Source organism: Nannospalax galili, unplaced genomic scaffold (assembly GCF_000622305.1).
Source record: "Nannospalax galili isolate Female #2095 unplaced genomic scaffold, S.galili_v1.0 scaffold872, whole genome shotgun sequence".
Classification (NCBI taxonomy): Eukaryota; Metazoa; Chordata; class Mammalia; order Rodentia; family Spalacidae; genus Nannospalax; species Nannospalax galili.
In genome coordinates, this window is record NW_008332654.1 from 2,146,664 (window position 1) to 2,160,403 (window position 13,740).

Below are 13,740 nucleotides of genomic sequence, written 5' to 3' on the forward strand. Positions count from 1 at the left end.
TGCAGGCTTTTTCTTGGGGAGGCTGAACGAAACAATAATACAATAAAAATCTTTGAGAATCTGTCTATTCTATTATAAAATATAATGCTCCTTCTTAAAAGAAGAACAGCCTGCTAAAAGTTGCACCAACAGAGGATAGTATTACCCACAAACACACATAGACATACACACACACCCACACACACACACACACGCACACACACACACGTGCACACATGCACGCTCGCACGTGGAAGTGAAGACCACTTCAAACCAGAGTTTGAATGCTACTTTATTCCTCAGTAGATTTCACTTACAATGGCATGAGTGTGTTAATTAAAATTTTAGAGAAACTATTAAAGAAGAGTGAAGGGACAGCTTGAGAGACTGGGAAAAACTCTAGCCACAAGTATTTGTTCATTGTGGTGCTTATTTCCTTAGCCTGGGGGATAAAATTTCAGTTTGTTTATAAGAATTAGCTAGCCCTTTCTCACAGGGAACAGTAGCTATCTTAATGTTTTCCTATGAATGAAAATTTCATATCCCAGAGAATACAATGACAAGGACTTATGTAGTACCGTATCCTGTCTGGAGTTTGTGGAACTGGCAGTTTTCAGTTATGTTGAAGACATACACTTCTCAAAGTATGGCTGGAATCTCTGAATATATTGTCTACAGCAGATCCCTTTGGCAGTTATAATTCAGCATTAGCTTGTAGGGAAAGCTGGGACTAGCTAGAAGCTTCCTGGTTTCATTAGCATAGCCCAGCCCACCTCCAATACACGCCCAGAACTACCTCATTAACCATTGGGATTGCAGCCAAAAACATAAGACTACAGTGAATATAAAGGGAATTACTGGCGAGAGAGCTGTAACCAACTTACCACTTTACCCATTACTTCTCCAAGATCAGGAAAATATTACACTAACAGGAATCATTCCTCATTCAGATAAGAATTCAAGGTTTTAGTCTATAATTTTTATCTAGAATAATTAGCTGAACCATAATAAGGCATACAGCTCAGCTGTATCAATGTGGATTTCTGTTAATCTCTCTCTCTCTCTCTCTCTCTCTCCCCCCTCCTCTATTCTTTTCCCTCTCTCCTTCACTTACTTATTTTCTGGTTAGCTTTGACATTAGAAACCAATTCTTTTCCCCCTCTCTCCTTCACTTACTTATTTTCTGGTTAGCTTTGACATTAGAAACCACAGACGAATTGGAGCCTGGCTTTGAAGCACTGTGTTCTGCACCAGTGTTTCCCCCTTGTCTGGGGAAGTTGACTGCTACAGGAGGGAATCTGAAAAATGACGGGAGCAAAGAGGAAAAGGAAAAGCATACTCTGGAGCAAGATGCACACCCCCCACTGTGAAGACATTAAGCAGTGGTGTAAAAGGCGGCTACCTATTTTGGAATGGGCACCACAGTACAATCTGAAAGAAAATCTGATTCCAGACACTGTGTCTGGGGTAATGCTGGCAGTTCAACAGGTGACACAAGGTAAGTGCAGTATTTGGGGCTTGCAGTTTTATGCAGAATGGATGTCACATTGCTTCTTGGAAGAGTATTGTGATTGGGAGTGACAGTCTAGCAAATGAAATGCATACTTAAATGGATATTAATTTTAGGAAAATAAACAGAGTAGTTGTTTCTGGGTAAGAATTTTCCTAAGTGCTTTTAAAATTGCTTGATTTTTTTTTCTTCTAACAATTAGATAATTAAACATCCACCTTGGAATGATATTACATATTTGCAATGTTTAAGTTCATGCTGGTTCAGAGTAAATGATCAGTGGTTGTGGGAAAATGAGCTTTTATAACTTGATCATGCTGACACGATTTCCTACTTTCATTGAATCAAACTATAAAACATTTCCTGTTTTGAATATAATAGGTTTTGAACCTAATTATCAGCACACAATTACCTGCTGTAGCCTTGGGAGTTATAAGCAGGGAACAAAGCTTTCTGTACATAAAGAAGGCTTATTGCCAAGATCATTATTTGCCAAGAGAATCCCATATGTCCTCAGAGCTCGCGCTGTGCTGTGTGTGCCTGTTTACGTCTGTATCACATTTCCTACCACATTTATGTCTCAATGAGAAATGTAACATGGTAAGAAATCAGACTAACTTTCTCAAAGCAGAGTTGATAGTGTGTGTGTGTGTGTGTGTGTGTGTGTGTGTGTGTGTGCTTTCTTTAAGCATATATGCATCAAGGGTTTTGGTTCAGGTATTCATATTCTACCTGTAGCCAGGGAGGAACTGATTTCTCAATTTCCCAGCCTTAAATCTTTGGAACAGTTTTCTTGGCAGAGGCTCTGTGGGCTTATATTTCCTTGTAGCTTCACTACCTCCCTGGATTTAACTATTATTTATTCTGTTCAAATTATAAGCATGCTTTTAATGAAATTATTCTGTAGCTGAACAAACTGGTTTGTGTATTTGTGTTTTTAATCTGAGTGAGAACATCTGTACTGGGGGGCTTTACTTTAAGATTCACAATACTATCATATTTTATGGGATCCAATTTTACTGCTTAGTGCTGTGTTGAATTTTAAATAACCATTTCACCAATAGCAAAGCACAGGAATCTTTTTTAAAAATGCAAAGTTACTAAGAGGTTGGGTTATTTTCAGCCTTGCTTTTATGTGATTTTTAAATTTCAGGTGAAACACCATCATGTCATTTGGAAATTTAGGTGATGAACTTAAGAGGTTTGTTTTTTTCACCAGATAGTTTTGGCATGTGTCATTGTTTAACTTTGCTTTAATTTAATGCAAAATGAATGAGAACTGTGATTTTTAGCAATATTTCTTTTTTGTTTTGGGGAAATGCTCAGTGAGCAAGACAAGTTGGGATATGACAAATTCCCTTGGGTGCGTTGTTAGGACACAGCTTATCTGTAAGCCTTTGGTACTTTACTCAGTTTAACTTCTGAGGGAGTTTTCTTTATGAGTCATGTGCCTCCTTGGTTAGAGAAGCCTATTGGTAGGTCCCCAGGTGATGAGAAGCATGAAGCTTATTTAGCTCTCAGATTGTATGGATCTGACTTCTGAGTCTCCTGGAAGGTGACCTGTAAATGAACAGTTATACTGCTAGGAAGAGTTAAAAGATTTTTGCTGTTATAAGAAAAGATAAATTCTTCTAAACATATCTATTCTTTAAATGCAATTTTGTCTCAAAATTTTTCTACCTCTGCGGGTCCCATTATTTAAAAGAATCCCAAGATAGCAGTGTCTTTTCCATAAGAAGAAGTAGAGGCTTAGATGGGCACGGCAGTTTCCCTGGACCTCATACCCGAGAAGTGGTGGAGTGAGGTCTTGATTCCAAAGCCAATATGCTCAATATTTTCACTTCATGGTCTGTATTGCCAAAATAACCAGACTTTTCATAATGCCAATGTTATTCATAAGAGGAGATGTGTCTTTGTAAAGATCTGAATATCTTTCTCTTAAAATTAGTTCTATAGTCAAGTTTCATTCCTGAAGTTTTTAGACTCAAAGTTAAAGTAAAAAGAAAAGCAGCTACAGTATGATGCAGAATAGATACCATTGCTTCCTATTTTATTGGTGATAATCACCAGTCCTGTTTCTTTTGGAAAATTAGAACAAATAAGGAATTTAGCTCTTGTACCATAATTCAAACAACAGAAATAACTCTCTTTAACTGTACTGCTAGTCAAAGCAGTTGTTAAATCATTTTATAGCACCAAATATAAGAAATTATCCAAGTCAATGTCTTTTAACCCATGAATCTCAAAACTCTCTATGACTCCATCTAGAGATTGCTTTTAATATTCTATCTCTAGAAAAGGATTTAAAATTTGAAAAGGCAATGAAAAACATGAATATCAAACACTGAAAAGTCATTTAAATTATTTTATTAAAAATTTCCTGTGAGTATAAGAGAGAGATGCTATTCTGTTTTTAGCACATCTGACTCCTCTGAAGCATTTCATATGTGGGTTGTACTCCTAGACCCCTATAGTCTCTGTATTTAAGGTACATTCTCTGTCTGGCCTTCTCTTATGAACTGCTGCCTCCAACTCTTCCTGTCAAACACTAGAGACTCAAAACATACCCACCTTCTTTGAAAGCATCATAGAAAATTTCATCTGCATAAAAGACTCTAGCCATTGTTAGTATGCTAATGAAAATTTCTTCTCAACTTGAGAACCGCATATTTATCTATACAACCTAGAATATTCTAAATGCACACCAGAATCCAGAATGCTCACCATTATACAGTGGAACCCATCTAAAAGCACATCAAATGGAACTTTTGGTTTTCTAAAGCAAACACACCAAATAATGTCACCATCCTAACCAGAATCACAATAATTACTAATGATAATGTTTTAGGCACGAATGTATATGCTTCAAGAGATCACTTGGCATATGTACCGAAAAGAGATTCAGGGAGGACAAACAGCTTGCCTAAAACTCATAAAATACAAGTGTAAGAGGGCTGGAGAGAGATGACTCAGTGGTTAAGAGCACTGATTGCTCTTGCAGAGGACCCAGGTTCAATTCCCAACACCCATGTGGTCAGTAACTCTAGTTCCAGGGGCTCCAAGTGCCCTCTTCTGACCTCCATGGGCATTGCATGATATGGCTGCACCTACCTACATGCAGGCAATACACTCGCACTCATAAAATAAAAATGACAAATAAAATAAATGTGTCAGAGATACAATTTGAACTCAAGTCACTTGGCTCCAAAGATTCTTCTGCTTCCTTATTCACTAAGCTTTCTCTCAAGAGGAGTCCTGCGAGGCGTCGTCTGAACTCTCCCCTCTATTCTGCTACAATACCCTCTAGTATTAAGTTGGGCATCAGGTTCTTTCATTTCTACCCTCTATCTTTCCAAGCACATAGCCTTGCTTCATGCTCCTGCTGCTCCCCAGTGGACTGGATTGTTGACATTATTGTCTTGTGGCTTTTTACTGCCTTCTCTATCTCCTCCTGGAGATCTAATTCTATACTGTAGGCATATGATGAAAGACAGTCTGACCATATTGCTTCCCTGTGCATCGTTCTTTAATACGCTCCTATTTTTCTAAGATAAAAATCAAATTATCTGTGCCTTTATATACAACGCTCCTGGAAGAGGTCTTGCTCTGGGAATCCTTCTCCATCACCTGGGAAGAAGAGTGTCTTTGTCCCTCCTCCTCCTCTTGTGATTTCTGCATATCTCTATGGTAGGCGTTATTTAACACACGGTATTATAAACACTTGATACAGTTCTTTCTACATTAGTCTTTAAGCTTGGAAAACAAAGACAGTGTATCTTTATATTTTTACCAACCTATATATTGCCTAGAACAAGGAGGTAAGTTCTCAATACATCTGGAAATAATTAAGGCATTCTATAAGCCACCGGTTATTTTGTTGCAGCATTCTGCCACTCTAGGAAGAATGTTGAATTCAAATTAATTCTCATGCCTTAACATTTTTTGAGAAATATGCCAATTGTTTAAAGGATGCATTAAAATATGAGCAATTGCTTTCTTCTATCTTCTCTTACTTTCTGGAAGTTACAAACTTGTAACTGTCTAGAAAAATCTGTTAGAAGACTTTTTGTTGTTGTTGTTGTTGAGACAGTCTCCCTGTAGCCTCAACTGATTTGGCATTCACTATATAGACCAGGCTGGCCACAACCTTACGGAGATCCACCTGCCTCCATCTCCTGTGTGCTGGGGTTAAAGGTGTGTGAAACCAGACCCAGAAAAAGACTTTTCATTTTGTCTCAAATAACATTACTTTTTTTCTCAAACCAACATTAACAGCATGGATATATTATATGGAAATCCAGATATCTTCTCTTAAGAAAAGGTAGGCCATGATCATACAGGGCCTACATTCCCACATGAGGGTCCTGTTCCTCACTGGATGGGGTCCCACTCAGTATTTGCAGTTTGCCATCCACTCACCTACTGACTCCTGCCAGCATTCCCTTCACCTACTGCACCCCGAGGGTAGTTGGATTTGTTTCTTCTGCCAAGACGTTTTTCTCCTACACCTATGGTAAAACGATTTGAACTTGTCCTTGGATAAAACTTTTATAGAGAGATTATATAACATTAGGTTATTAAACTAGATCCATGGAACCTGCCAGCCTGGAATTTGGACCAATACATTACAATATAGATCATGTCTTCATAATCCTGTATGTTTTGTTGCTAATCTTACGAAAGGCAAGGAAGGATTATGTAGGTTGCCTAAGAGTGCGTTGTCCCTGACTAAAGTAAATAGACATATTGATGTGCTCCTTTCAAAGAAAGAAAACTAAAGGAAACTTTTAGCCATTCTTTCTCCACAATCACAGTTTCTTAGAAACTTTGTGTATGTTTACAATACTTTCGCAGTTGAAGAGCTTATATTCCTGTTATCAGGAAAGAGCTATTCATTATTGAGATCATCTGCCAGTTTTCATTTTTAACTGGTGTCTAGAAAGCCCCACTACTGAACAACCTTTATACGTACACAAACATTGGTAGTGAATGCAATCAACTTAGAAGCTTTACCCACATGACTGGCAAACTAACTGTTATAAGACTGTGAAAATTCAAGTGCCGAGAGAGGGAGGAAACTTACAATGCATGGCTTGTCCTATAATAACTTAAGTCACGGAGGAGGAATACAAGAGTATTTAGTCTTGTATTTGAGAGGGCTCCTAGAAATTTTCTTCCAAACCCTTGGAAATTTTAAGCTGCCATAGGGCTGCCTGATGCCTGAACCACAATGTTTTGGGCCATAGACCAAAGACAGATGCTCCTTATAATTATGCAGAATGTGTGGCAATACTGGCACTGGACATGTGTAGAAGTTGAGCTTCATTGCACTCCTGAGGGCAGCTCAGTGCCATGTGGAACAATAACTGGAAATTCCTGAAGCCTGCTGCACTACAAAGATTAAAGCCTTCTCTGGGGAGTCTACCCCTCCTGCTTCAGCCTCAGGGACACAGACTTGTAGCATTAGCTATGTTTCTCTATCTCAGCTGCATAAATCTTGGTATCGTCCTGCTAGGAACTTTTCTCCCAGAACAATGGCAATAAGAAATTCCTAAGTCTCAAGCATACTGTGACCCCCCCCAAAAAAAACTATACAGGGGAGCTAGGGATTTTTTGCCAGCTTTCCCTTCTCCAACCTCTTCCCCCATCCTCTGATCCCAATTCCTAAATTACAGCTCCCGGATTTCATTTAGCCCTCTTAGTTCATTGTTTTCAGTAGAAAGGGTTAATGATTCAGATATTAAAGGACCATTATTAAGGTAATTCTTCCAATAATATTTAAAACTATATACATGTAAGACCAAGGCCCTTCCATGGTGGTTATTGAAAACTTGATCGTTTCCAATGACTGTAGTAAGTTGAGGGTGAGGAGTTTGGCTTATATAGTCGCTGCAGCATAATTACTTGTTTCTTTGCCCACTCGGATCCATCTCTGATTATTTAAGTACCTGAACCTCAGCTTTGTTTTTGGAAGAATTCCTCTTCCATTTTCAGGGCACATGAGTTAAGTGAGATTGTACTTCTATTTCTAGTGATAGAGTCCATGTTTATCAGAGGACTGAATGCCCCTAGAGCAAAACTGTCCACTCTGTGGGCTGACTGGAACACTGTTGATACTTAAAAAACAGTGCTATCTGGGTCTCATCTTGAATGATTAAATCACTTTATTTTAGAGACAATTCCCAAGTCTAGAGACATTACTGGGCTTGCCATTCTCCCTCCCTCCCTCCCTCTCTCCTTCCCTCCCTTCCTTCCCTCATTTCTTTCTCCCTCCTTCCTGTTGTTGATACAGGTTCTGATATCAATGGTGGGGTGAATTGGACCCATTCACAGTTATATTATAGATTGGTTTATATTAAACTTATGGCTGAAGACTCGGTAACTGGCCTAATTCCATAGTCCTGGCCAATGTTTAATTCAAGCAATATGCCCTCTAGACATAAGGGAAGGGGTTTATTATACTGCAGACTAGTCAGTTATCATTTTTAAATGGTAATGATAATAAAAATGGTCCACGTGGTTCAGTTATTTAGTCTGGGTCCTGCCATGTATGGACCTTAGGAAGGGATGGCCTCCTTTGTGCTAGATCTTATGACAGTAAGGATAATATACCTGAATAGGTTCCTAGGACCCCACAACCTCAAGATGATGCCAACCCAACAAAGTTCAGAGAAGAAAGAAACAATCTTGATGACGCCCTGACTTTTCACTTGCATGCACAGACACCTTTTTATTTACTTATAGGTTTAAGTTAAGTTTCTTCTCATCCTTAATGATACATTTTAATGCTACCACAATCCAAATGTGTTAAACAAGGTATTTCTAACCTTATGAAACCGAACAGGACATATAATATTATATTTTCATGAGATGAGGACTTTGAGGTTCAGAATAATCCCTTCATTGCCCCAATTTTATCAGCAATAACATGAATTTCAGCATGAGCTTGTCAGGCTTCAGTCATCAGTATGTGTTGCCTTTTCTTCCTTTTATATTTTTAGTGTGGAAAATATAACCTGGGTGGGGCTGGGCAGGCTCTGAGACTTCTCATAGAAATCCCTCAGGTCACCTTTTCCCATGATGGCAAGTCACCTTGCTTGTTAATATAAACTCCAGAGTATGTGGCTGAAGCCAGAAGTTCTGCTGGTGGAGAGAATACATGTACCCTGTGCCATTGCTATTTCCCTTAGAGGTCTCCACAAACTGTTAGAGTGTCTTAGGATGAAAGAAGAGGAGATGCGATTTAGTCCTGGCCTGAGCATCAGTGATACAGGATAAAGACTGTGAATGAGACTTAGTGGGCAATGAAAGGGACTGATCAAGTATCCCAGTATCACTAACTAGTACAAAGGAGCTGAAACTCCTCTTCATTTTGTTTGATCCCCTTTGTCTCAGCTCTGCTCTCCTCTATCAGAATAGGTGCTGACTTTTACCCTGACTACTCCTAGGTAAGAGCACCATTGCAGACCTTAATTGTTTCTCTCCTAACTTTCTAACACTAGAGATGTCTTCCCACCAGGATCAACTCTATTCCTATCCACCACCAGCTTCAGCAGCAGAATTCCATCTGCTTTATTTTATTATTTTATTTTTTTAAGATAGGATCTCCTATAATACAGACTGGCTTCTAACTCACTATGTAGCTGAGGAGAACTTTGAACTACTAATCTTCCTGCCCTTACCTCCTGAGCACTGGAATCATAGGTGTGCATCACCATGCATTGTTTATGTAGCTGTGGGGCTTAAACCTAGGACTCTTCCAGTTGATCTCCTGTTTCAAACCCTCATCTCAAATTTTTGTTTTGTTTTGTTTTATTTTGTTGGCTTTTGAGACAGTCTCCCTGTAGCCCCAGCTGGTCTGGGGATCACTATGTAGACCAGGATGGCCTCTGGTTCACAGAGATCTGCCTGCCTCTGCCTCCCAAATTCTGGGATTAAGGGCATGTACCACCATGCCTGGCACCTTTGCTCTGGTGTGCTTTCTCTCCAGTCTTTACCCTTGGCTGTCTTCTCTTTTCTGTATATACATTCTATTTTCATTAGCTAATCCATTTATGTGACTTCAGTTATCTCTTTTCTGCTGGTATATTTTAGAAATATATTTGCAGCCCAATATTTTCTTCCTGATCTAGGCATAACTATCCAGCTGCCTATTGAAAACCATCTTACTGTGTCCCAGAGATATACTTAAAATTGAACACATCATTTTCTCTCCTCCCTGTAGCCCCAGCTGTCCTGGAACTCGCTGTGTAGACCAGGGTGGCCTCGAACTCACAGAGATCCGCCTGCCTCTGCCTCCCAAGTGCTGGGATTAAAGATGTGCACCATTTTATTATAATGAAAGCTACCGCGGTCTACCTGGTTGTCAAATGCCAGAAATCTGGGAATGATCCTTATTCTCCTTTTCTTAGCAGTCATATTCTATTGATCAGGTTAAAAATTCTTCCCTCTGAATGTGTTTCCATTCATCTGTGCCCATTTAATTTGTGGCAACTTCCTTGGCAGTAGAAATATAAACAACCTTTACCAAATGCTCAAAGCAATGCCATCTACTAATCTAAGCTCTCAGTGCATGTTATATAAATCTTTTAGTACCTAGTTTCTATAAAGCATAGGGAGCATTCTAAGGCAAGTCTTTCTGACTCTCAAGCCCATACTTCTACCTTGATAAGCGCCCCCAATTCATTCCTTGCCCGTTAGGATATTTTCTCACACTCCATTTTGTCTGCCTGTTAGCTTTTCATGTTCAGTCAAGGCATGGAGAAGCTTTCAGTATATAACCTTGTCTAATATTTAAGCTCCCAGATCTCTTAATCACAAGAGTTCTGGATCATGATAATTATTTATTTTTCTGCTTGTGGGATCTCAAGGGTATAGCCAGTTACAGCACAGAGGCATGGTGTGATTTACATAACCTTTCCACTGATTAGAACCCCTGGTCTTTGATTAGACACTTGTCTGTGAAGAAAAGAATGTGTGTGTATAGGAATTTTATTTTCACACATTTGTAGTTCTTGAATACGTGTAATTTACTCTGGGAAACCCATTTATAATGTCGCTTAATCTTGAGCCAGCTGATAGTATGAACCAGACAGCTAGCTATGCTGTGGCTTGCTAATAACAAAGCTAAGGTCACCACAAACCAGTTGCCAGATGGAAATAACTTTCACGATTAAACACACAGCTTGGGTTTGAATTTTGTTTGTGCAATTCTTGGAAATGCTTTCCATGGCCTAATTATTTTTTTCAAGAACACTGAAGTCTCTCTCAGTAGGATTCTTTACTCATTTCTATTAAAAATATTTGACAGAATATACAATCTTTTGCTATGTTCTTGGAAAGAGAGAGAAAAGCATAAGACAACAATCTATCCCACAAGGGGCTTATTATTTTTTCCTTCCACAGAAATGTGTACAAAAGTATATGAGAATATGATCTTGTTATTATAACCTTGAAGATATCATTCTGGTGTGGGTATGTAAGGGTGGGAACGTTTTCTTAATGAAAGTTTGTAAAGTATTAGTTTCAGCCACTTTTTGCCTTGAGTAAGTTGTATAACCTAGAGACCTGCCAAAAAATTCTGTTTTTATTCAGGAACGTGGATACTAGTATAATCTTGTCTATATAACATAACAATTAAATGAATGGTTGGTGGTAAAAAATAGGATCAATAGAACAAAGTGACAGTCTTAAAATCTACCCAAGGTTTAATGTGATAAATGAGGTCGTATTAATCACTCTTCCTCCAGAAGTGTGTTCTAGTGATCTGTATATACAAGGGACCTGTGGGAATGACACCCAGTATCCACTTTCTTAGCCAAGTTAGTGTGCAAAGCATAGCTCTGGCTAAGCTGGAGTGGAACAAAACAGTTTAGACCTGATATCTAAAGTTTTTAAGGTTAAGATTTGCATGTACTGTGGATAAAGAACAAACATGCTAAATTTTACTTTGAGGTGGGCCCTGATCCTTTTAACACAGCAAAGTATGGGCTGAAAGTGACAGAAGAGAGGAAGCATACCCTGTTAGACATGGATAGCCCTTTCCTACTAGGAAAAGTGCATTCTTTGAATTCAACCTTGACCCCTCCAATTATCAGTATTCCTCTTGAGTGGGGAAGTAGAAGGAGTCTGAGAATGTTTCTACAGCTTTGGCTGAGCTGTGTGGCACAGCTTTGGTACCATGTGTGATGAGAAGACAGAATCTTGACTTAAGATTGAGGTCAGGTTCAGAAAATCTGGCTAAGACAAACTTTGCCACCAAAGAGTGTGAATATAAGGCTTAATATTGGAGTCTAAGCTCATGGTCCAGGAACAAAAGGTAGTTTTATCAGCTTAAAGTGCAAAAGCATCTCAGGATTAGAATCATCATCTGGGTAGGAAGGGGTCAGAGCTACAGGTTATGGAGCCAGAAGCAGTGATAGATCTGAGAGTCTATTTTGGGTTTCCAGTTAGTATGTGGCAAGGCCTCAAATTTTGGTGGGTGAGGCTGAGGTCCTGGAAGGCTGAGAGAAGACTATCTAACTGGTTAGAGAAGCAAGGGAGGAATGCAGTGGCCAGCAGCCACTGAAGGGTATGCTTTTGCTCTGATTCTGTATTTATTTATTTATTTGTTCATTTATTTATTGGGTCTTGTTTTGAGACAGGGTCTCCCTGTAGCCACAGATGGCCTGGAACTTTCAATGGAGACCAGGCTGACCTCCATCTCATAGAGATCCACCCATCCCTGCCTGCCTAGTGCTGGGATTAAAGGCATGAGCCACCATGCCTGGCTGAAGGTTATGTTTTGCCATCTCCCAGCCTTGCATTAGAATATCAGTTTGGTCTTTTAGCTTTACTATGGGTTATTCTAGAGCCATGGTGGCATTTCTTGACATCTTTAAAGAATGAATATGGATTGTTGAATAGTTAGCACAATCTCAGTGCCCCTTTGATTTGAAGAAGGGAAGTTTTGTTGATATTGACTTTAATTTTCACTTTACTATTAAAACATGTTTCAGTTTTTTGCAAATGCAACTGTAAGTCTTGAAGGATGTGTAATATAATGCTTAATCTGATTGATACTTTTACATGATTATGAACAATTAAATTAATATTTTAGCTTTTAGTAAGTGAATGAACTATTATCTGGGGACAAATTTAAATAATTATAAAGAGAAATTTGTGTAACAAGTATGTAGACTTACATTGAGTGCTAAGAATCTAATTTATTAGAATGTTATTTGTGCCTCAATCAATTCTATCTAAAGTTTTGAAAATCATCAAAGTAACCAATGGTCATTTCAGGATTACCATTTTACAGGGGAAAATTGGGTCTGAAGGAGAATTCTCTGGTATCATTAAAATCTTTAATATAGACATGTCAGACAAAAGGTGTGATTTCAATTCTGTAAGTCCCAGAAAAACAAATGAAAACATGGTGACAGCAATCAAGCCAGTACCAGGAATTTGTTATGAGGGCTTCTACTCTGTATGCTGTTTCTAGCACTCTGATACCTGTGACTCTGTACTCTTGACTTTGTAGCCTTGGTAGTTTACATTAGACACAAATGTAAGCACTGCTACCATGTTATGGGGATATCATTTCACAAAGTATACTGAATAGAAGATTTCAGTTTATTTTAGGAAGGAAGATCTTCTTGCATGAAACCTCTTATTTGCACATTTTCTCTCTGGTATGGCTTTCAAGTGTAAAGATACCCTCTAGAGAGAAGTCAAGCGTCTAGGTACCATAAAAATGCCATTCACTTATTTTACCCTTTCTTGTGTTAGCACAATGTTGAGTCAAGAGGTTCCTTTTTATTCTGGCTTTCTCTGAAATATTTTCTTTCTCCCCTTTCTGTGAAGTTTCTCCTCCATGTCTTATAAATAAAAAACACCAGGATCACTCATTCTTATCAGACTGTAGCTTCATACCATTGGTTAACTTTTCCAATCCTTCTCCTCCCTACCCTCCCCAGCCTCTAAAAACCACCATTCTACTCTCAAATCTATGAGATCAAGTTTTTAGATCACATGAGTGACATCATGCAGTATTTGCCTTAATGATTTCCAGTTATATATATGTTGTCACAAACTACAGACTTTTGCTCTTTTTTTGTCTGAATAATATTCCCTTCTGTATGTTAGCCACATTTTCTTTTTCCATTCACCAGCTGGTGGACACTTAGGTGGTTCCATTTTTTTATGCCTCATGGAATTTAATATAGATGCAGGTACTTGGAGTTTTATAACTACTTATGAATAACTAACAG

General features: G+C 38.6%; 1 protein-coding gene across 1 annotated transcript in view; it reads left to right on the forward strand.

The window, feature by feature from the left end:
- The first annotated feature begins 875 nt into the window (after nucleotides 1-875).
- Nucleotides 876-13,740, forward strand: part of Slc26a7 (solute carrier family 26 member 7) — a 151,189-nt gene continuing 138,324 nt past the window's right edge. Inside the window, exons 1-2 of the mRNA XM_008827626.2 lie at nucleotides 876-942; nucleotides 1,171-1,477. Of these exons, the coding sequence (XP_008825848.1) occupies nucleotides 1,285-1,477 (193 nt within the window). The 5' untranslated portion in view covers nucleotides 876-942; nucleotides 1,171-1,284. The remainder of the gene's footprint in view (nucleotides 943-1,170; nucleotides 1,478-13,740) is intronic.